The sequence below is a fragment of the Cricetulus griseus genome, chromosome 2 (assembly GCF_003668045.3).
Source record: "Cricetulus griseus strain 17A/GY chromosome 2, alternate assembly CriGri-PICRH-1.0, whole genome shotgun sequence".
NCBI classification, from domain to species: Eukaryota; Metazoa; Chordata; class Mammalia; order Rodentia; family Cricetidae; genus Cricetulus; species Cricetulus griseus.
In genome coordinates, this window is record NC_048595.1 from 399,296,311 (window position 1) to 399,316,957 (window position 20,647).

The following is a 20,647-nucleotide window of genomic DNA, read 5'->3' on the forward strand; positions in this document are numbered from 1 at the left end:
TTTAGAGACTTCGGTAGTCAAAACCATCGGCTTGAGAACCCGAGTCAGTCTCTCAGGCACACAACCTAAGCCTGGGGGGGAGGAGCCCAGGAACCATCCTTTTCTCCCTAGGTCCCTTTGCGTCGGCCAAATTCAGGCTCTCTGCCCCCCTCCACTAACAAGGCTTGCTTAGGGGGCGTAGCCCCGTCCCTTTAAATCTCCCAACTCTCTCCTCCTTTTCCTCTCCAGAGAGCCAATCAACAAAGTCTTCATTTCTTTCCGCCCCGCCCCACCTCCCAGGGAGGGAAGCCCTGGAGACCCAGGCCTAGCATCACGTGCTGTGGCTTCGGTCACGTGGGAACCAGGGGCGTGCTGAGGGGAGGAGGGCGGGAGCAGGCGGATTTCTTAATGAAGTGTATCCGCATGCGTAGTGGGAATGCGGTGAGGGAGGGGGAAGCACCGGGAGGAGGAGGGGAGGGGTGGGGAGGGAAGGGAGGAGGGATGGGGGAGGGAAAAAGGGAGCGAGGTGTCTCCCTAGCTCGCTGCCTCTGGCAAGTGGAGTTTTTAAAAAGCTGGAGCAGATCATGTCATGACGACTTCGCTGCTCCTGCACCCGCGCTGGCCGGAGAGCCTTATGTACGTCTATGAGGACAGCGCGGCGGAGAGCGGCAGCGGCGGCGGCGGGGGAGGCGGCGGCGCGGGCGGCGCGGGGCAGCTGCAGCGGAGCGAGCCCGGCAAAGCCCGAGCATGGAGGGGGGGCAGCTGTCCGGCCAGCCACTGCCGCGACCTGCTCCCGCACCCCGTGTTGGGTCGCCCGCCGGCTCCTCTGGGTGCCCCTCAAGGCGCCGTCTACACGGACATCCCAGCCCCGGAGGCGGCGCGCCAATGCGCCCCACCGCCGGCGCCCCCCACCTCGTCCAGCGCCACCCTGGGCTATGGTTACCCATTCGGGGGCAGCTACTACGGCTGCCGCCTGTCGCACAACGTGAACCTGCAGCAGAAGCCTTGCGCCTACCACCCGGGTGACAAGTACCCGGAGCCGTCGGGCACCCTGCCTGGTGACGACCTGTCCTCCAGGGCCAAGGAGTTCGCCTTCTACCCCAGCTTCGCCAGCTCCTACCAGGCAATGCCCGGCTACCTGGACGTGTCGGTGGTGCCCGGGATCAGTGGGCACCCGGAGCCGCGTCACGACGCGCTCATCCCTGTCGAAGGCTACCAGCACTGGGCGCTTTCCAATGGCTGGGACAGTCAGGTGTACTGCTCCAAGGAGCAGTCGCAGTCCGCCCACCTCTGGAAGTCTCCCTTCCCAGGTAAGGAAGGGGCCTGAGCTGCGGCGCCGCCGCCAGGGACCCCTCCCCGCCCTGCCTGCCCCGCGGCTCCGCGCCCCAGCCACCCCCGCCGTCTGGCCCCGGCGCGCCGGCTCGGCTGGGCTGTCGAAGGAGCCGGCCGGGCGAGCTGTGCTGAGGAATGCGCTGGGGAAGAAATCTGCTCCGACACGTTCCCCGGAGCTGCCGGGTCGAGAGTGAAGCAATCAGAGGCGCCCGAGCGCCGGCTGGGCTCCGGTCGGGAGCTCACCGCCTCCTCCCCCCTGCCCGCTCCAGCTTCACGCAGGGATCCTCGCTCCTAAACCCGCTTCCGGCCAGGAATTGGTTGGGGTTGGGTCTCTCTTGCCTTGGAACCTAGAACAAAACTCTCAAAGTGGCGAACTGGGGATTTGAGGAGAATAAGAATCTTTACCTTGCCGAGTTTTCAGGATCTGTCAGGCGCCAGACACTATAGCGTTAAAATAGGGATCTAATTCTCCAGAGCCTATAGAAATGTACAGTGTTTTCTTTTAAAACTTGACCGTAGGTGTGCTTTAAGAGAGCAGAAGAGCTAAAATCTCCGTAGGGGGAGTGTAAGATTTGTGTCCTCTCCTGAAATGCGAAATTTTCTTTGCTGCTCTGGTACACAGAGCTTAAATCCTGTGAATCCGCAGCCAAGTCCTTCAAATGAGAGTTAGTTACTGACATTCCAGACGGAGAAAGGGGATCTGAGAGGTGGGAGAGGCAGCCCGGTTTGGGCCTCTGGCTTAGAACGCCTGACTCTTGTCTGGCTGTGTGTGCAAGAAGACATCTCTCATGTACTGTTCCTCTAACTGAGGCTGTCTCTAAGCAGGAAAGGATTCCATAACTCCCCCTCACTCCCCAAAGGAGAAAGACAAGTCCCAGGTCTCCCAAAATCTCATCAAGAGCTTTGGGTTTCATTCTGATCTGAGAAATAAGGGTGTTTTTTTGGGGGGGGGGTCGTCTAGAGAAGCCAGCATTTGGATCTGCTCTCACTACAGAGCTCAGAAGAGAGTCCTCTCTTTTCTGATGCTCCAGAAATCCTTGGGAGACTAGGGAAGCCAAAGATATGTCCCCACTGCCCAGAAGGAGCCCCCAGCCTTACATGCTAGGCCTGGGGAATTTTCATTCGAAAGGATCAACCCAAAGACCTCTTAAAGGTGGGTCTGAATTTCCTCTGCATCCGGGATTGGGTGGAGAGGTAGAGGTAGATGGAGAAGAATCATTGAATGATGTTACAGAATGTAGCAAAAAACTACATTTTGATAAGCAGTATGAAATCACTTAATATAACATAAGTCAATACCAGAGCTAGACCAACACAAGGCATCCTATTTCTGACTGCCAGAACTGATGGCATGGTTGTAGTACAATGGTCTCATATACTACATTCTCTGCATTAGCTATAAGATTTTTATAGAATACAATTTTATTAATTAATGTGAAGCAAGACTGATACATTTTATAAGATAAGCTATTCATATGTAGACATTCCATAATACATTTATAGAAGATAGGCTGCCTTTCACTTCTCTAGCTCATGAAACAGAAAGCTTCTTGAATGAGGGTCCAGCAGGAATCCTAGAGGTAGTGAAACTGATGGGTCATGTCATGAGGGCCGGTGGGCTGGGAACCTGGTACCCACCTTGCTCACTGTAGGTAGGAACCCAGGCCTAGAGCAAAAAGCAACTATTGGCCATAAAGAAGTATACTAGAAAGAGCTGCTGATGTTTCCCTGAATAGGCATGCGGGCAGTGTGGTGGGTAGAGCATTGGAGAGAAGCTCAGAATTATCTTTGAGCAAATAAACATCCTAAAGATTCCCAGAAACAAAAACAACACATTAAAAATAAACTTTATATCACAGCCTTCTAAAGAGAGATATCTTTAAAATAAAAAACACACAGCCCAACTGAGATTTAATACACTTGCAAATTAAAACAGAAGTGGATATAAAATCCAGTGTGCCTCCGCTGTTCTGAGCTCACACTCCCATGTAGAAATAGATTCTGGCTGGTGCATCTCAGTGCCTGGAGAGGTCCAGGAGAGAGGCAGATGAAAAAGAAATTATCTTCAGACACCCTCCATCTTTCTACCCACACAGGTCTTTTAGAAGTAGTGAGATTTTCAGATAACTCTGTCTATGCAATTGTGGTTCATTCGGCAACATCTAGCCATAAACACCACTGTCTCTCTTCACTGCCTCTGGCTCTAAGAAACCTCACCTATGGTAGTCTGGGCTGGTGTGGGAGATGGAGGCAATTGTTCAGAAAGATCTAGATAATTAGAGCTGTGAGGAGTTGTGGCTTCTTTCTCTCAATTATACAGACCCATGCTTCACTGTCTCTCTCTCTCTCTCTCTCTCTCTCTCTCTCTCTCTCTCTCTCACACACACACACACACACACACACACACACACACACACACACACACTGGTGAGTAGACACTCTTCATTTTTCACAAGAAAGGCAGAAATCTCAGGAGAGAATTAGAAGGAAGAAAAAAGAGAGACAGTTCTGAGATAGATAGATAGATAGATAGATAGATAGATAGATAGATAATAGAGCAAAAAGAAAAACAAAACAAGAAAACAGTGGGTTTTTGGAATTCATACTAAAAGTCTGTACTGACAAAGTCTTTGAATTTAAGTTGAATAGAGCTGAGCAGAATAGTCCTCAAATCCCAGAGCTTACTAATGAGGTGGGCAGGGTTTAGGCTCCCTACACAGGAGCCTCCCGAGCCCAAAACACAACAATGACACAACATTGTTTTCCTTCTTATTTTCTCTTCATAGATGCTGATTAGATTCAGAGGTACGAATTGGTTGGTGTAGGTGACCTGGAAGAACATTAGGGCAGGGGACATTGGGAAACTAATAGCCAAGTCCCTGTTCTATGCAGTGTAGACACAGCTCAAAGTCTAAGCTACCAGATGCTCTCACATCTAGAGAGCCCACTTTCTTTCTAGCCAAAACAGCAGACAATGGGAGGTGCTCCTTCGAGAAGGAAAGGCAGGAGCTATTTCCTCAGGAGGCAAAAGCAACCTGCTGTTCTGTTTGACCCATGAAAAACTTGGTAAAGTCAATCCTTGACATCCAATAAAGAAAATAATAATAATAATAATAATAATAATAATAATAATAATAATAATAATAATAAAATAATAATAATAACCAGTTTAGAGCAGTTATCTACCTTTTAATCAGATTTTTAGGTCGGTGTTGATTAGACTTCATTAGAATTTAGAGTTGATGTTTAGGGAGCTACACATAGTGAAGTTTAAAAAAATCAGCCACAATTAACTGGTTCCTCCAAGAACTGAAACCCACCTTTATCTCACTTTGCCCTTCAACAAAGGGGATATGCCCCATTTCTATTTTGACTCTTACGGTGGCAGTATGTGAAGAGTCAGAAGAATCTAGATTCTTGTTCTGTCATTGAAGTCATTTTCCCTACTCTTGAGCCTCTGACTTCTGATCTTGTAAAGAGTGTTTAGTAAAATACAACTGGAGTAATGTTCTGAGGGGGGAAAAGCCCTCATCATATCACTACTCATCATTTTTATTCTTGTCCCAGAATCATCAGTTTCTCAAACCATTGGTTTCATCTATAAGAATAAAACAAATTGAAGCTAAGTCCTTTAAAATTTTGTCATACACACACACACACAGACACACACAGACAGACAGAGACACACACACACACACACACACACACACACACACACACACACACACACGTCCTTTTAACTTTACAGATCATATCTGCTAAACTGAAGTTGCTTTTTTTGGGTTAAAAAAATCTTGGCTTACTTACACAGTGGCAGAGAAACATTTGCTAAATTAAATAGATAATTTTCATGAGAAGTCACCATAAAGACAGCCTGAACAAACCACAGGAACCCCTTTCCCATTTTATTCCTGGGCTCTATATTTCTTTCTGCATTTGATTTTAACCTCCCCCTTTCCCTCCTTGTATGGTGGGCCTTGGGTCTCTGGGAGAAAGCCAGATTCACTAGGAATGGTAGTGTAGGGAAAATGCTTATGGGGCAGGGTGTAACACTTCAGCAGATGCCCCCTGCCTTCAGAATTGTCCGGTAATTTCAAAGGGCCATAGGAATGAAGAGGTACTCAGTCATTATCATCCACCTGAAGTCCAACAATGGCCAGGAAAACAATGAGGGTTGAGCTAGTCACACAATCTCCCTACTACTGTGGCCTTTCACTGCTAAGAGTGCAGATGGAGAGTGACATACTACTTTGAATTCCTGTGGAATGCTCCAAGCCTGAAGAAACTAAAAGAATAGTGGCTGGGTTAGAACCTAGGGTACCAGGGTGTCAAAGGTTTCTTTCAGCCTTGGAAGAAGAGAAAAAGGAAGGTTGGGATAGAATTTGTTCCTTTTGGTGAAACATGGGTATGGACTTCCTCTTAAAGCAGCAGGACCTCCCTCTTTGGGTGGTGTTAAATGGTTCACAACACTGGGCCCCCATTTCCAAGTGATTGATCCACAAGCAGTCTGGCTTCATCTGATAGTTTCTTCTCTATGTTGGTGAATCAAATCCATAGTGCAAGGCTAGACTAGTTCATGGGCCTGAGCACTCTAAAGCCTAAGGACATACTTGATGTTCTATAACCCTGTAGCTGACACTCTTCCTGCGATGCTCTCCTCAAATATACAACCTAAGTCCTTCCCCTGACAAAGAGGAGAATATAGGGACTCTGTTGTACTAACTGGATGAAGGGGTTTTCTGAACAGTGACACTCCAGCAAGCATAACCAGGAAGAGGACTTAGGGTTACTGATCTAAGAGTATAGGGTTTCCAATAAAGGGTGTTTGTGCAGAGCCATAGTGGAGACTGAGGCAACAAGAAAAATCAGATCCTCTGTTTTATTTTTAAATAACGTTTTATCATGCCTTTTTTGCATTCGTTTTGATTTACTTTTTTTTTTAAAGTGCCTTAAAACATTATCTTGACTATTGAGTTTTTTGAACCCCTTTGTTTAAAGTTTATACCCAACAGGAGGCTGGTACCCAGTAGATTACCTTTTGTGGCCATACAACAGAGGTGTTTAGGATTGGGGCGCCTCACCAAGCAGTACATTCTGGCGGCCCAGTTGGGAGACCCTGTGGGACCTGCGCCTGCAGGCCCGTGGCCCTGGCCGCCCACCTCACTTGCTCCTGCCCTCCTTCTCTCTTCCTCCCTAGACGTGGTTCCCCTACAGCCTGAAGTGAGCAGCTACCGGCGTGGGCGCAAGAAACGTGTGCCCTACACCAAGGTGCAGCTGAAGGAGCTAGAAAAGGAGTATGCAGCCAGCAAGTTCATCACCAAAGAGAAGCGCCGGCGCATCTCAGCCACCACGAACCTCTCGGAGCGCCAGGTCACCATCTGGTTCCAGAACCGGCGGGTGAAAGAGAAGAAGGTAGTCAGCAAATCGAAAGCACCTCATCTGCACTCCACCTGACCATTCACCCGCCCGCCCCGTCTATTTATGTCGCCGCTTTGTACCATAACGGGAATCCACCCGAAGGACGCTCCACCGGTGCAGACCACTATTTAATCTTACCGAGAAAGAGGGAACAGCGCGTTGCGCTCTGCCTTACCTTACTCCCCATCCCACCCCTAAACTCAACCTCCCCAAAGGGCACCCCCTCAGCATCCGCAGCTGTAGAGGTGGGTTAGGATGGATTGCGAGAGGAAGACTGCCTCTACACTCTGGCCTTCATGGTTTGTCCCACTAGAAAGCAGAGTGGCCAGGAAAGCCCAGTCATTCTGTCAAAGCGGAGCTGAGGGGTTCCAAATGACTCAGTTCTTGCCTCTTCCTGTGCCTCAGCTTGTGGAAGACCCTCCTTCCGGGGGCGCATGGGCACAGGATCTGGGGAGCTCTTGCTTTCTTTCCTGTTTCTCCATTTTACTATCGCCCCTGCACTCTGTAGGCAAGCTTTCCCAGTTTCGATTTTTCTGTGCATCTTTTAAAAGTCGTGTTAATATTGATAATCTTTAGGGCCTGGCAGTGTGGTTGGAGTTGAGACGATGCTTGGAGCTTGTAGGATTTCTTTTTTGTTTCTTTTGGTCTCAACAAAAGCTGGACTTGGTGCAGCCCCTAGCCACATCCTACCCCAGAAATGATTTCCCGGGAGGTGCCTTTGACCCCACTATCTCCTCTACTTTGCACTCTCAGTCCCGTGGAAATCCAAGGAGGACAAAAACCTCCAGTCACAATGCTAAGTGCGGCCTCTCTCTCTCTCTCTCTCTCTCTCTCTCTCTCTCTCTCTCTCTCTCTCTCTCTCTCATAGTAAGGTTGGGAATTAGGCCAGGCTTAGAATCAGAACTTTTATAAACTTTAAAGGAGATGGAGGGTGGGTCCCTCAGAAGATCTTCAGTCCTGTCTCCACATAAGCAATAGCAGATATTGGAGAGACCATACACTTTCATTTTTACTGATTTCCTAAGGGGTAGCTTGAGGAGCTGATCAAGGAGGCTGAAATCACTGGCTCTGGATAAACCAGCTAAATGTAGATGCTGCCTAATTTCTCCCTCCTCAAAAACCAACTTGGTGCTGTGGGGGCCCCCTCACCTCCTCCCTTCCTACTGGCTCATTACAAAACAGTGTTCTTTTGAAATGCCCATTCGAAATAGGCTCTTTTTTTTTAAATGTTGTGTATCTGTATATAGTATTGTGATGTCTGAATGACAATGTATTGAATGCAAAGAAGAAAATAACCCACAAACTTGTTTTTAAAATAAAATATCCTTTTGTTTTTGGCCTTGATTTTATTGCTCAGATTCCTTCTAAAGCCCTTCTCTCCTGACTCTTCAGGGAAGACTATAATGGCCCAAACCAGTCAGCCAGAGCTGGGGAAGAATATAGACATCACCTACAACAGTAAATCCCCAACCTTTATTTCTCTCCAGGAAAGTTTTGGAACCATTTGGATTTTGTATTCTATTTAGATAAGAGAGCTTGACATCTAAATACCCAACTTAGATTAATTTGTATTGGGAGAGGGAAAGACGTGATCTGCCACTGAAAAAGTTTGAAAGTGGATGAGAAAAGGTCATTGGTGAATAATTTGTAGTTAGCTTGGTGGTAGAGCTCTTATCTAGCATGTCCAAGGCTCTGGATTTGCTCTCTAACTGTTTCTAGGGTGTTAGGAAGGTAACATCTTGGCTGAGAAATGACTGGGGAAATGGTAGTAATGGTAGGGGTGGTAGGTAGGTCATCTTAGGCCCCTATAGGCAGACTTCCATAGGGGTTCACAGCCAGATCAGGCCTGGAGTTGGGTTTGGGGTGGTCTTTGTACAGTTTGACAGAGATAGCTTGGAGCTCAGCTTTCCCAGGCTGTACACTTTTCTTTGTCCCATCCACCTAAATGAAGAAATCTGATTGCCAGAAGCTTTGAGCATCCAGTTTGCCAGGCCAGCTCCATTTTTATTTTCTAGAATTCCTAAGAACCTCTGTCTTCCAGGGGCCTGTGTAGATGCTGCCACTAATTTGTTTTCCTTGTCGCGTCTGTGCCTATCTCCCTATCTGGTAGAGTTAATGAGATCGTTAAGTTGTCAGGTTAAGAGACTTTTAAAAAGCAATATAGCCTAAAACAATGTTATCTCAGATTAAATCTTTACTGCAGCAATTTTTATTTATATATAATATTTTTTCTCTCCTGAGACACAGAAAGACTGGAGGCATCAAGTTGAAAATCAGATTTCTCTGGCTCCCTTTGCCTGATGGAGCTGAAGCTTTTAAATTTTAATGTAAATAAATATTTTCTTGGGGGGGAGGCAGCATACATACACACACACACACACACAGAGAGAGAGAGAGAGAGAGAGAGAGAGAGAGAGAGAGAGAGAGAGTCTGAGAGACAAAGAACCTGAAGAATTTACCCTCCATGGAGTCTATGCTATTGAAGTTACTGCCAGTCCTATTCAACACTCAACTCTGGGCTGACTATAGAGAACCACACACTTGGCAGTGGGGATTTGAAAGGGAATAGGTGAATCTCCCAGAAACAAGAGTCACTGTTAATTTTATTTCCCTTTCTCTCCCCACCAACAATCCGAATCTCTTTTCAAAAGCCCCTGGACTTCTCTGAAGACAAAAAGAGTTGTTTAGACAGAGAAATGAAGCAAATTTAGGGCTCTTCTGGTATGGGTCCTCAGATGTCTTAGTCATCCTGGTACTCCTATAACACTTTGTAGACATAATGAAAGCTGAGGACTTCATGGGTAAAGATAATTTTAGGGTTCTCCAAGGTAGCCCTCCACTTCTGCACACAAACCTACACTTAATCAAAGGGTCAAGTCTTAGCTGGTGAGGTGGCATCCAGCTCTATCTTGGGGTGGAGATAGGAGGATTGATTGAGCCTAGGCATTCAGGGTCCACCTAGGTAACATAAGCAGATGACCCTTTGATGCAGGAAAATAAAGTCTTCCTACGAGGAAGGAAGCACCCTAAGCTCTCAGAAGCAGGTGATGGGGCTCCTGAGGACACACCACCGGAACACCGGGAAGGCAAGTAAGGTTTACAAACATTCTCTGTGCCCAGTGTGCCCAAGCGTGCCCAGGGTTCTTTGTATTTTCAAATACTCAACTGGATATATCAGCTTGATTTTTGAGCATTTTCAGACCTGGATTAATTTTGGAGATGCACCTCCAATCAGAGTAAATAAGTACTGTATAAAGCTGTGTGATCTTGTGTTCTAGGGAAGCAAAGATGGGAAACTATTCTTTGCTTGGTTGAACCGGCTTTCCTTCTTTCAAGAGATAATACCATCTTTGGGGATGCATGTGTGCCAGTTCCTTTGAGCAATAGAGACTGTCCTCCTGCTTGCATGTGTGTGAGTAGTCAGCTCACTCATCTCAAGCTGAAGAGTGATTTTGTCTTTATTTACATGCATCAAAGAAAATCTTCCTCTTCATGAGCAGTCAGTCTCCTAAGATTTGGTTGGAGTAAGGGTTTTGTAAGCAACTGTAAGGGCACCTCAGCATGGCAGAAAGGGCTGTGAACACAGAGGTTTCCTCCTTGGAAACAGAGGCTCTAGTTCTCACAATCCCACCTTTCCCCAGCTTCTCCAAGCCCCAAGACCAAAAGCTGGGATGTCTAGGACCACTGGGGTTTCATAGTACTCTCCTTTGAAGGTCATTTTGCCATGATGCCAGGTAGGACTTGGAATGAGTCTTTTGGTGTTAGGGGAGAAAGCTCCTGTCTGCCCACAATATTCCCATCTAGGGCTAGAAGGATGGCCTTCTCCGTAAAAGTCTCAGAGTCGGGAACCCACCTGAGAAAGTAAGTCCAGAAACTCTCGGCAGATCCCTCCATGGCTTCTTGAAAGACCATCTTCTCCTGAGTTTGATCCACAGGCGTCTAAGTTAACAATGGGGATGAGGTGGTGGATAACAACCCATGTAGATGCATAGCACTGTCAGCTCTATAAAAGGCCCTCCTACTGGAGCTGAGGGTCCCTGTAGCAGCTCCGTTCAAATGAGAATTCTCCCACCCAGAACCCGCCCGAATCCTGGCATAGTGTCAGAGCCCACCTTCAAGAAAACCCCAAGAACAGATGTGGATCTGTGGAGAGTTGAGGGGCCCTGGGGAACGAGGGGCTTCTGGGAGGAGGGGGGCAGAGCTTTTTCACAACCAACCAGACTCTTCCTCTTTTAGCCTTGACCGTGACTAGGTCTTTCTGACCTTGACATCACAGAATCACCGGGAAAGGGGGGAGGGTGGAAAAGGCCTTGATCTTCCGGTGGCCAGAAAAAGGGAGGGCCGCTTGCCCCCTAGAAGCGCCATCCCTCTTCCCGCCGGAGCCCTCAGCCTCTGTTTACACACGGAGGAGGTGTCGTCTCTAGTCTAGACAGGGGCGCTAATAACGCCCATAAAAGGCGGCCTCTCCAGAGAGGCTCTGGTAACTCCGCTCCTGATCGCCTGCTGCTGACTGCTCCCTCCGCCTCTGGCGCCCCGCCCCTCAGATACCTTGGCGGAGCCGGTGGGCAGCAGTGGGGGGGATTCAGAAGGTTTCTAAAGACTGATAACCCCTTCCCCTCGCCCTTCTGAGCCTCCTCAGTCTCCAAAGGTAAGTGGACTCCTGCACTCCCAGCCCAGCCAATATGTGTGTGGGGGGTGTGTGGTAACAACTTCTCTCACCCAGGAATAACCTTCCGAGAGGGTATACTGCTCCAACCTAAAACATACCCCTCTCTCAGGACTGGGACGCTGGTTTTTTTTGAAACAGCTGAGTAGCTGTGTTGGGCAGAACCTAAGCATATCTTCGTCCTCCCCAGGGCTGGGCCTAGCCAGTGGGCACTATCACTATCACGGACAAAGGGCAAGGCTGAGCAATGAGGGAACTGGGAGTAGTACTCCCACCCCATCCCCAACCCAGCTTTGAGGTGCAAGAAACCAGGCCTGGGGCTCTCCTCTGGTTCCAGTAGCAATGGGTGTGGCATTTATAGGGAAAAAAAAAAAAAACAACTTGGTCCCCACACCTTTCCTGACACTAAGTAATTTACTAGTCAAGGAGATCCTCTGCTGGTGGAGGGGGAAAATGTCAGAGTTGACAATCTATTTAACTGTTAGCACCACAGTAAAACCTCGGAGAAAATAAGGGAGATGTCTCCCTTATTTGAGGTGCTCATGATGGTAGTCTTCCAGATGTCTCACCACCTCCCAGTTTCCTGAGTGAAAAGTGAGCTGGGGCATTTTGATGGGCGGGACCCAGAGGAGCCTGAGCCTGAAAGCCTGCTTGAGCTTCGGGGTTAATCCAAGCCTCCACTTCCAGGCTGCAGATCCCTAGAAAGCAGCACTGCGCAGGCGATCTCCCAATTTGAGGCCTTGGTTTAGGGCACTTGCAGGAATGGTGGAGACCAGATGGACTCCGTCCCCTAGAGGAACCAGTGAAGAGTCCAATTAGGAGAGACAGAGGCCTCCCTCTACCCTATCCCATAGCCTTATCTGAATGTGAAAAAGGTCCATCCCAAGCCTGAAGAGTCCCAAAGGGATCAGATGGGGGCAATGAATGAAGAGAATCCCCCACCCCCAGCCATCATTTTTCTTCTCCTTAGTAGAGCTCCAGCTTACATCCCTACAAGGGCTGGTCCCTGCCTCATTTGCATATGCAGTGAGCCCCTTTCTGAAAACTAGGCAATGACCTTGAACCGGGTCTCTATGGCCTCAGCTCACCAAAGAGAAAGCAAAAGCGAACCAAATAATTCTCAGTTTAGGATTAGCAGAAGAGCCTAAATCCAGCCTCATCACGGCCGACCGCTTTGCCTGGGCCACCAGATCCTGCGGAGATTTTATAATTAGCTTCTGTCTATCCCGCAGCAGCAGAGGCCAAAGATGCGGGAGGGATGGAGGCGCAGAGAAGGTGTGGGGAGATAGAGGGGCACCCTGCTGGTAAACGATCCTGAAGGACGCTGGCTGCCTTTCTTGTGTGTTCAGGGGAAACCTTGGACTATATTCTTGCCTTCAGCTTTAATTAACCTCCGAGTTAATGAACAGGGCATGGCTGAGTCTGGCCAGCTGTGGCGTAAGCCAGTGGCCTAGCAGATATGCCACCCCTTCCCTTCGAGCCTCATGATTTGATGAATGTACAGGAGAGTTCCGAAGCATCAATTGTTCCGCTGTTGAACGATGGTGATGATTTTGTGTGGGGGCAGCGGAGGAGTGACGGTGGATTAAATCAGACTAAATGCGGCTACCGAAAGTCTTGGACTGCCATAACCCTCCTGGTTCCCCATTTAGCCTCAGCCCGCCCTTGGGGAACCGCCCTTGACGAGCTAGATTTAGAGTTGAAGCTTCGCACCCTAGCCTCCCGCAGGACCTGGGGATCCAGGTTGGAAGTGGTGTTTTTGTCCGAACCCGGTTTAGAAACTGGGCTACTAAGCTGCGCGTGCTGCCAGGTTACCTTGAGGCATACAGAGTTTATCGTGATACTCGGAGAAACTGGACGTTTGGGTTGTCAGGGTCCTCAGCGGGGGCCCTGAAAACCCCTAAATTTACAGGGTCTTGGAGAGCAGGACTCTGGGAACAGGGATTTTGCTGAAGACAGTCCTCAGCTTTCCTTGACAAAAATTAGCATGTGTTGCTCAGAAGAAGAGGGTTTTGTGCGTGGACCTGTGCCAAGTCTGAAACCTAGAGAAAATGGTTTTGTCAGGGTCAAATCATGCTGGGAAAAATGCGTGTCGGAAGAAGGAACCCATTCTCATTTCCCCTGGCGCTGCATCTGCCGCCCTGTGGCTGCTGCTTGAGTACTCAGCAGTGTGACCCAGGAAGACAGCGAGAAAAGCTTCTGGCCTGAGATTTGTAGCTATGGAAAGATGGGAGAAGGACCCTCTTCCTGGGGTCCCTTTTTGTGGAGATTAGCATTGTCCGAAGGGAAACTAGAACGGGGAGAAGACTCCACCCAACAAAGGCTAGTGACTATGGCAAAGCCAGCTCGGCATCCCTCACACCAACAATAGCGGCAGAGCGCCGAGGCCGGGAGAGCCTGGGCGGAGACCTCGCTGCCAAGCGCAGTGCTCTGATTGAAATCTGTAATATTGAGATCACATCCCTTTGATCTTTATGACCAAAATGACCTCCAGATCATTTTTTTAAACTAGATGTTCGTGTGCCCTCAATGAATCTTGAAAACGGAAAAATAAATGAAATTCAAAGATGCTGTGACATGAGATCTGTAACTGTGGGATGCTCCTCTCTGCAGCCTTACAGCCCCTTAATCAATTACACACACACACACACACACACACACACACACACACACACACACACACACACACACACACACACACACAAACCCCACTGCGGGCCGGGTCTCCTTCTGGTTCTGATGTGAAGGTTGCGGTAGAGGCTGGCATCCCACCGCCAGGACCTCGGTGCTTCCAGCTTGTGGGCCAGGCGCTGGGCGGGCTCCTGGGGACGGGTGGGGCCAAGCAGGCTGCCAGAAAGGCTCGGGCGGGGGAAGCAAAACCGGCCAAGCGGGGCGAGGGGCGGGCGCCAAGCTGCGGGCTGCTAGCTGCGCGGGGCAGGGCGGCGCCCGCGGGGACACATTTCTGTCGGTATGAGCAGCTATGGTTTGGGATATGAAATCGCTTCGGGAACAGTGGAATTCGAAAAATCTGCGTTTCTTTCTGCCGCGTCCTGCACAGGAGAGAGGGGCGGGAGAGAGAAAAGAGGGAGATGAGAATCCTTGCGATTCGGTCTGCGTTTTGTAGCTTTGGCTAATTCCCAGATATTTCACCTACATTCCTTCATATCCCCCCCGCCCCCGCGCTTCTCTGAAAAAATCGTCATGATCTTTTTAGCATGTATTTGTTGTCAAACTATATATTCAACCTTGAACAACCGACGCTCAAGATAATCAGAGATGGGAGTTTCTCTGCTATGACACTAATAAAATGCATTTGAACTTTTTTTTTTTTTCTCTTCATGAGCTGTTCGGTGCCCCAGTTGAAATCCCAATGTGAACTTGCAGATGTTCATTATCGCTAACAGCCAGCACTAGCTCCTCGGCAATCTCTGGACTTTTTTTTTTTTTTTTTTTTTTGCACCGTAAATAAAATTTTGAATCCTCAACAGGATACTTCGCCAAGGTTTTCCCTCACTCTTGTCCCACCTCAGAACGCAACCCACTCCTGACTTCTTCTGTGCTGCTCTGTAATGGTCCCAGAAGCCAGCCCGAAGGTTGTGTGGGATGGTTTTCTTTGCTGTAGAAATACAGCAATCTTTCAGGCCAGCCAGTTTCTGCTAAACCGCTGACAACCTCCTGTCACAAAGACCAGGAGGCTCCTAGAAGCTCATCAGTCCCTAGAAGTCACACCCGTCACACCCGAAAAGTAGTTCAAGCCACCACCACCACCACCACCCCTGCCCCCAGATTTTCAAGAATAAGCAAACGGGTCCATACTGAACTCAGCACCTTCGTTTGTTCTTCTCAGTACCTTCGTTTTCTTCCTCTTCCGGTGAGTGGAAGCTAAGGTGGCTCCAGGCTGGGGTTAGAGTTACAGAAAATATAGCGTTATCAATTACCCCTAAATCTTTCTTGTGTGAAGGAACCCCAAACAGCTCTTCACATCCTAAGAAGAAAAAAGCAATGGAGAGAACGCAGCAGTGCGGCAGGGCTGAGAAATAGCTGCAAGGAAACCTGTTCTCACCCCCACTTCGCCTCTACTGTAAATAAACCCCGAGCCAAAGGGCTCATCCGTCTCCTTAAACAGCCAGTAAACTTTATATGACACAATATCTAATAGTAATTTATTGGGGAGATATTGTAAATTCCAACGGTTTTAGTTAATAAAGGAGCTAATTAAAGAGGGACGGGCTGTAGACAGCCAGCTGTTGGTGATAAGATAATACATCTGGGGGGGGTGTGTGCATGGGTGCAGAGGTGTACGTGCGGATATTTTTGGTGTCGCTTTTTTTTTTTTTTTTTTGGTTTCGCCCCGCGTCGGGCGATCGCTTCCCCGTCTGCATTAAGGTTTTATATGATTTTTAAAAACCGAAATCCAACGAATAAATCTGCTTCTGCCTTTCTCTACACCCCCCCCCGCCCCAGGATTGGGGAAGGGGGAAGTTGGAGTTGGTGCGGGGAATGTGGGTGGGGGGTTCGGTTGTCCCCACCCCTCCCCCTGGCGGTAGCACCCACGTGAGTTAGGCGGCCAATGGGTGGCTGGTGCAGGTTTAACTATGTTTAATGTCAGATAGCAATAAAGTAGAAGCTGCCGGTCGGGCCCCGCGGAAATGGGCGAGCATAATCTCCTGAATCCTGGGTTTGTGGGGCCGCTGGTGAACATCCACACGGGAGACACCTTTTACTTCCCCAACTTCCGCGCGTCAGGGGCGCAACTCCCGGGGCTGCCTTCGCTGTCCTACCCACGCCGCGACAACGTGTGCTCGCTGCCCTGGCCGTCGGCCGAGCCGTGCAATGGCTACCCGCAGCCCTATCTCGGCAGCCCAGTGTCTCTCAACCCGCCTTTTGGCCGCACTTGCGAGCTGGCTCGCGTGGAAGATAGCAAGGGGTACTACCGCGAGCCGTGCGCTGAGGGCGGCGGTGGGGGCCTAAAGCGGGAGGAGCGCGGGCGTGAACCCGGAGCAGGGCCCGGAGCAGCGCTGCTGCAGCTGGAGCCGTCGGGGCCGCCTGCGCTCGGCTTCAAGTACGACTACACGACGGGCGGCGGCGGTGGTGACGGCGGCACGGGACCTCCCCACGACCCACCCTCGTGCCAGTCACTGGAATCCGACTCCAGTTCGTCCCTACTCAACGAGGGCAACAAGGGCGCCAGCGCGGGCGACCCTGGCCCTCTGGTGTCGCCGTTGAACCCAGGCGGCGGGCTCTCAGCCAGTGGTAAGGACCCCAGCCCACTTATGCGGCTTACTCTGACGGAACATAAAGTCAGTGTGGGCAGGGGAGACCTGAGCTGGGGCTGCCTGGGGTGACAGAATGTGTGGTGAGATATCGCTTCTTTTAAAAAGAAGTGTGGGGGGAGGACCCTATAAACATGTAAATATCCCCATAAAAGAACTGGAGAGATTTCCTTTTTCGCTCGTAGTGGCTGTAGGGGGCAGGGAGCTCCAGAGAACTGGGATCCTGACTGGGACTTCCCCAAGCCTGGGGTAAAGAGGTACAGGAGATTCCATTCCTATTTTCAGGGCGCCTTTCCTCCTGCTTTCCCATAGGCCTCCACTACTCACATTTATTTAAGAAACACAACCAACACGATTTACTCTTTACTGCTTGCCCACGTCTTTTCTAACTGGTGGGGATCTGGTAGTTCCTAGTGATGCAAGGAGACCAGGCAAGGAGATGTAAATACTAGTGATAACAATAATAACGGGAGAAGAGATTTTGGAAGAAGTATGGAGACAGAAATATAGAAAAGTTGTGTATACTACTGTGTGTGGTAGGGTTGAGGGGAACTGATGAGGCGATGGATTGCTGAGGATGGCCTGGGTAGAGGCTTTCAGGATGCCTAGAAATGAAAAGGGAAAGGAATTTTCTTTCTGGTCCGGGTGTGGGCCCAGAGTGAAAGGGTCTGGGAGAGGGCCCGGGGCACTGAGCTAGCGCCCCCCCCCCAATCCGGTCCTCTGGCCAACCCTGCGGTTCATCTCCACCCAGGAGCGCCCTGGTACCCGATCCACAGCCGCTCGAGAAAGAAGCGTAAGCCCTATTCGAAGTTGCAGCTGGCGGAGCTGGAGGGAGAATTTCTGGTCAACGAGTTCATCACACGCCAGCGTCGGAGGGAACTCTCGGACCGCTTGAATCTTAGTGACCAGCAGGTCAAGATTTGGTTCCAGAATCGGAGAATGAAAAAGAAAAGACTTCTGCTGAGGGAGCAAGCTCTCTCCTTCTTCTAGGAGGCCGGACAGGCTAGCCCCAGACTGAGCTTGCCTTGGTGGAGCAAGAGGGGGCGCAGCCTGGGATACAGTCCCGCTTACAACGCCGGGCCTCTGGCAGGCTCTCTCTGGACGGCTCTTGTCTGTTTTGTTCGTGGTTCCCTCCCACACACATACACCCCCAGCAGGCCCTGCGGGTCCCCGAGAGATGGGAATAAACCTAGTCAGAGAAGACAGAAACCCAGGAGAGGCAAGGGGAGACTGGGGCACTGTGAAAGAGTGGTTTATTTGAGGCAGGACTGGAGCTGCCGGGCTCCCGCTGAGGTAGTGGGGAAGCACACACACACACACACACAGAGAGAGAGAGAGAGAGAGAGAGAGAAGAGAGAGAGAGAGAGAGAGAGAGAGAGAGAGAGAGAGAGAGAGAGAGAGAACTTCCTCCACTTCCCTTACTGGTCTTCAGTCTCTTTACTTGGTGGAGTAGACAAGGTTGGTGATAGTAGAATCAAGGTGCTCAAACTCATAATTGATGGAGTTGTGGGTTGAGAGGTGGGAGCGAGAACAGAGAGGATCCGTGGACATAGAGAGCTGTGGCGGGTTAGAGGAAGCTGGGTACCAAGGAGGAAATATGGTTTGAGAGAATGAACTGGGGTCTGCCCAAGTCTGAGTCCTCCAGGCCTGAGCACTGGGTTGGCTGAAGTGCCTGCATTTGGCAGACTATCCTGCCGGAAAGTAAACTAAAATCAGCCTTAGATTCTTTCCAGGACGGATCTAGAAAAGTCTCAAGGTCCTAAACCCGCTTCTAAGTTCCCCCAGTTTGTCCCAGGCAAACAGCTCACAGGTGTGCTAGCCGCTCTTTACAGCTGCAGACTGGAAGCTGCAAACAGGAACTGGGAACCAAACTCACACAGACACAGGTTGAGTAGCCACCCCCAGAGACTCCACCTGGCCCTCCGGGAAGCCCAAAGAGGTAATGGAAGGGGTTGCGGAGAGCAGCATTGATTGGCAGGAAGTGTTTCCGGCAACTACAGCAGCGGGCCCGCCGATTCCCTCTTCCCGCTGGCGTTCACGGTCACGGCCGACCAGAGAGGCTGGACCGGCGTAATTTACGAGGCGGGAGGCGAATCTGCCCTTAAAGGGGCTACTGGCAGCAGAGTCCCAAGCTCAACCCGATTCCCAGGCTGACGACAATGAAGAAGGGGGCGCTGCAGTTCCCCACCCAACTCCTTCCTCTCTATCCCCTACCCGCCCCCCAACATCGCCCTTTGTCTCAGGATCCGCTGCCTCCGCCTCCCGGCCAGCTAGCCACAGAGTACAGGGGCCAAAGCTGAAGAAGGAGGGGCGCATCTCTATATCCAGTTGGAGGCCAGAGAGGAAGGCTTTTAATCCATAGATCCTTTCAGTCTCCAGCCTCAGCCCCAAAGTTCCAAGAGGCCGGCTGGCTGTGGAAAGAAAGGGTCCGGATAACCTCCTAGCCCTCCTGCACCCTGTTTTTACTCTTCTCCACACGATCCACCAGCTCCCCATCTGCTGTCTCACTCCTGTGGAAACACAGGGCTGAAAAGCAGGAGATTGACAGAGCTAAGTGCAGCTTGTGCAATGCGAAACCACCCACTGAAGTGAGGGGACTTCTTCCCACTCTCAGAGGGCAAGCCACAGAATATTGAGCTCCCCCAGTAGCACACTTCAAGTTTGTTTACAGGGTTGTTCAGAGACACAAGCAAATGTATATACACACAGATGAGCCCACCAAATCATTGGGTCCAAACCTGCTCCCTAATACAATTGCCAGCAGGCAGCTTCTTGGTCTCCATTTGGCTCAATAGAGAGGAGATACAATCACATGTCTTGATCCTCCATTGGGTACCTGACACATCTTGCCATCCACTATTCATGTCCACCTATGTACAAGTTCCCAGAAATCAGCTCCATTCCAGCTGTCCACACTATCTCCTGTGGGCTGGCCATGGGAATGAAGTACTATCCCCCGCCTTCCTCCGTATCCCCTTGTGCAGCTCTTCCAAGTGACTGGTGGGCTCTAGAGTGTTGGATTCAAGTTCCACCCACTCTGATTTGATTCCTAAAGCCTGGTAGGAAAGAGACTAGAACTTTCCAAAAGGAAGGGGGCAAAGTTATGCAATATTCTCTTTCCTTTGCTTTAAACTTGACTCCTTTGAGCTTCTTTGTCAGTATCTGTCCTGTTGATTGTGTCTGTCTCTAGTATCTACTGTAGTTCTTGTGGTAGTCAGCATCCTCTACCTCTGTTCCCAGATCTGTGTAGTGTACTCCCCGATTCAAGCATCTGTCTTTAGCACGTTTTCCCTTTATATAGTCCTTGTACAGAGCTGCTTCATCATGTTAATATTAATAATTAAAACAATGATGTATGACGATGTGATGTTTTGAGAACCATTTCTAAAACTGGGTTCCCCACATATAGTCTCTTCTTCCCAGATAGAACAGGAGCCCTGGGCCCTTAGCATTTAAGACAAAATAATGCATGTATAATAATAAAGAGCAGTTGCATGGGTAACAAAAATATATGACCAACCAAGATCTGTTGATGAGCTGCCATATCTAGTCCCAAGCAATTACTGACAGAAAGCAAACTGGGGGGGGGGTATGTTGGGGAAGGAGAGGAAGCTCTGAAGAGTCACTGGGCTGTAAAAAATTAATGTGGACAGCCTAGAGGAAGGGAAACTGGCTTCAGAAAGTAGGTCTGCATCTGAGGGACTGAAAGAAACAGAGCCAGGACAAGGGGCAGTGTAAGTGTCCTGGGGGCTGGCCTGTGCTGATTGGTGGACCTGGAGCTGCAACTCTGTGGTTCGAATCTGGCAACTTCACTCTGAGAAGATGGTTTGTGTACTGTGAAATAACTAGGCAAGGGGACAAAAGCCCCCTAGAGCTGGTAAAATAGCCTGCAGTTCTTGAAGCCAGCAGTCCTCTCAGGGCCTCTCCAGAGCCAGAGCCTGACTGAAAGCTGGGGTGGGATGCATTGTCCCCCGAAGCA

At 49.8% G+C, this 20,647-nt stretch overlaps 2 protein-coding genes across 2 annotated transcripts; both read left to right on the top strand.

Annotated features, from left to right (window-relative positions):
• Positions 1 to 568: 568 nt before the first annotated feature.
• Hoxc13 (homeobox C13) lies at positions 569 to 6,765 on the top strand. Its single transcript, XM_027396045.1, has 2 exons — positions 569 to 1,289; positions 6,509 to 6,765. The coding sequence occupies exons 1-2, from the start codon at positions 569 to 571 to the stop codon at positions 6,763 to 6,765; spliced, it is 978 nt and encodes a 325-aa protein (XP_027251846.1).
• Positions 6,766 to 16,044: 9,279 nt separating this feature from the next.
• Positions 16,045 to 17,658, top strand: Hoxc12 (homeobox C12). The gene is made up of 2 exons (XM_027396046.1): positions 16,045 to 16,648; positions 17,420 to 17,658. Exons 1-2 carry the CDS (start codon positions 16,045 to 16,047, stop codon positions 17,656 to 17,658), a joined length of 843 nt encoding a protein of 280 aa, XP_027251847.1.
• Positions 17,659 to 20,647: the final 2,989 nt, after the last annotated feature.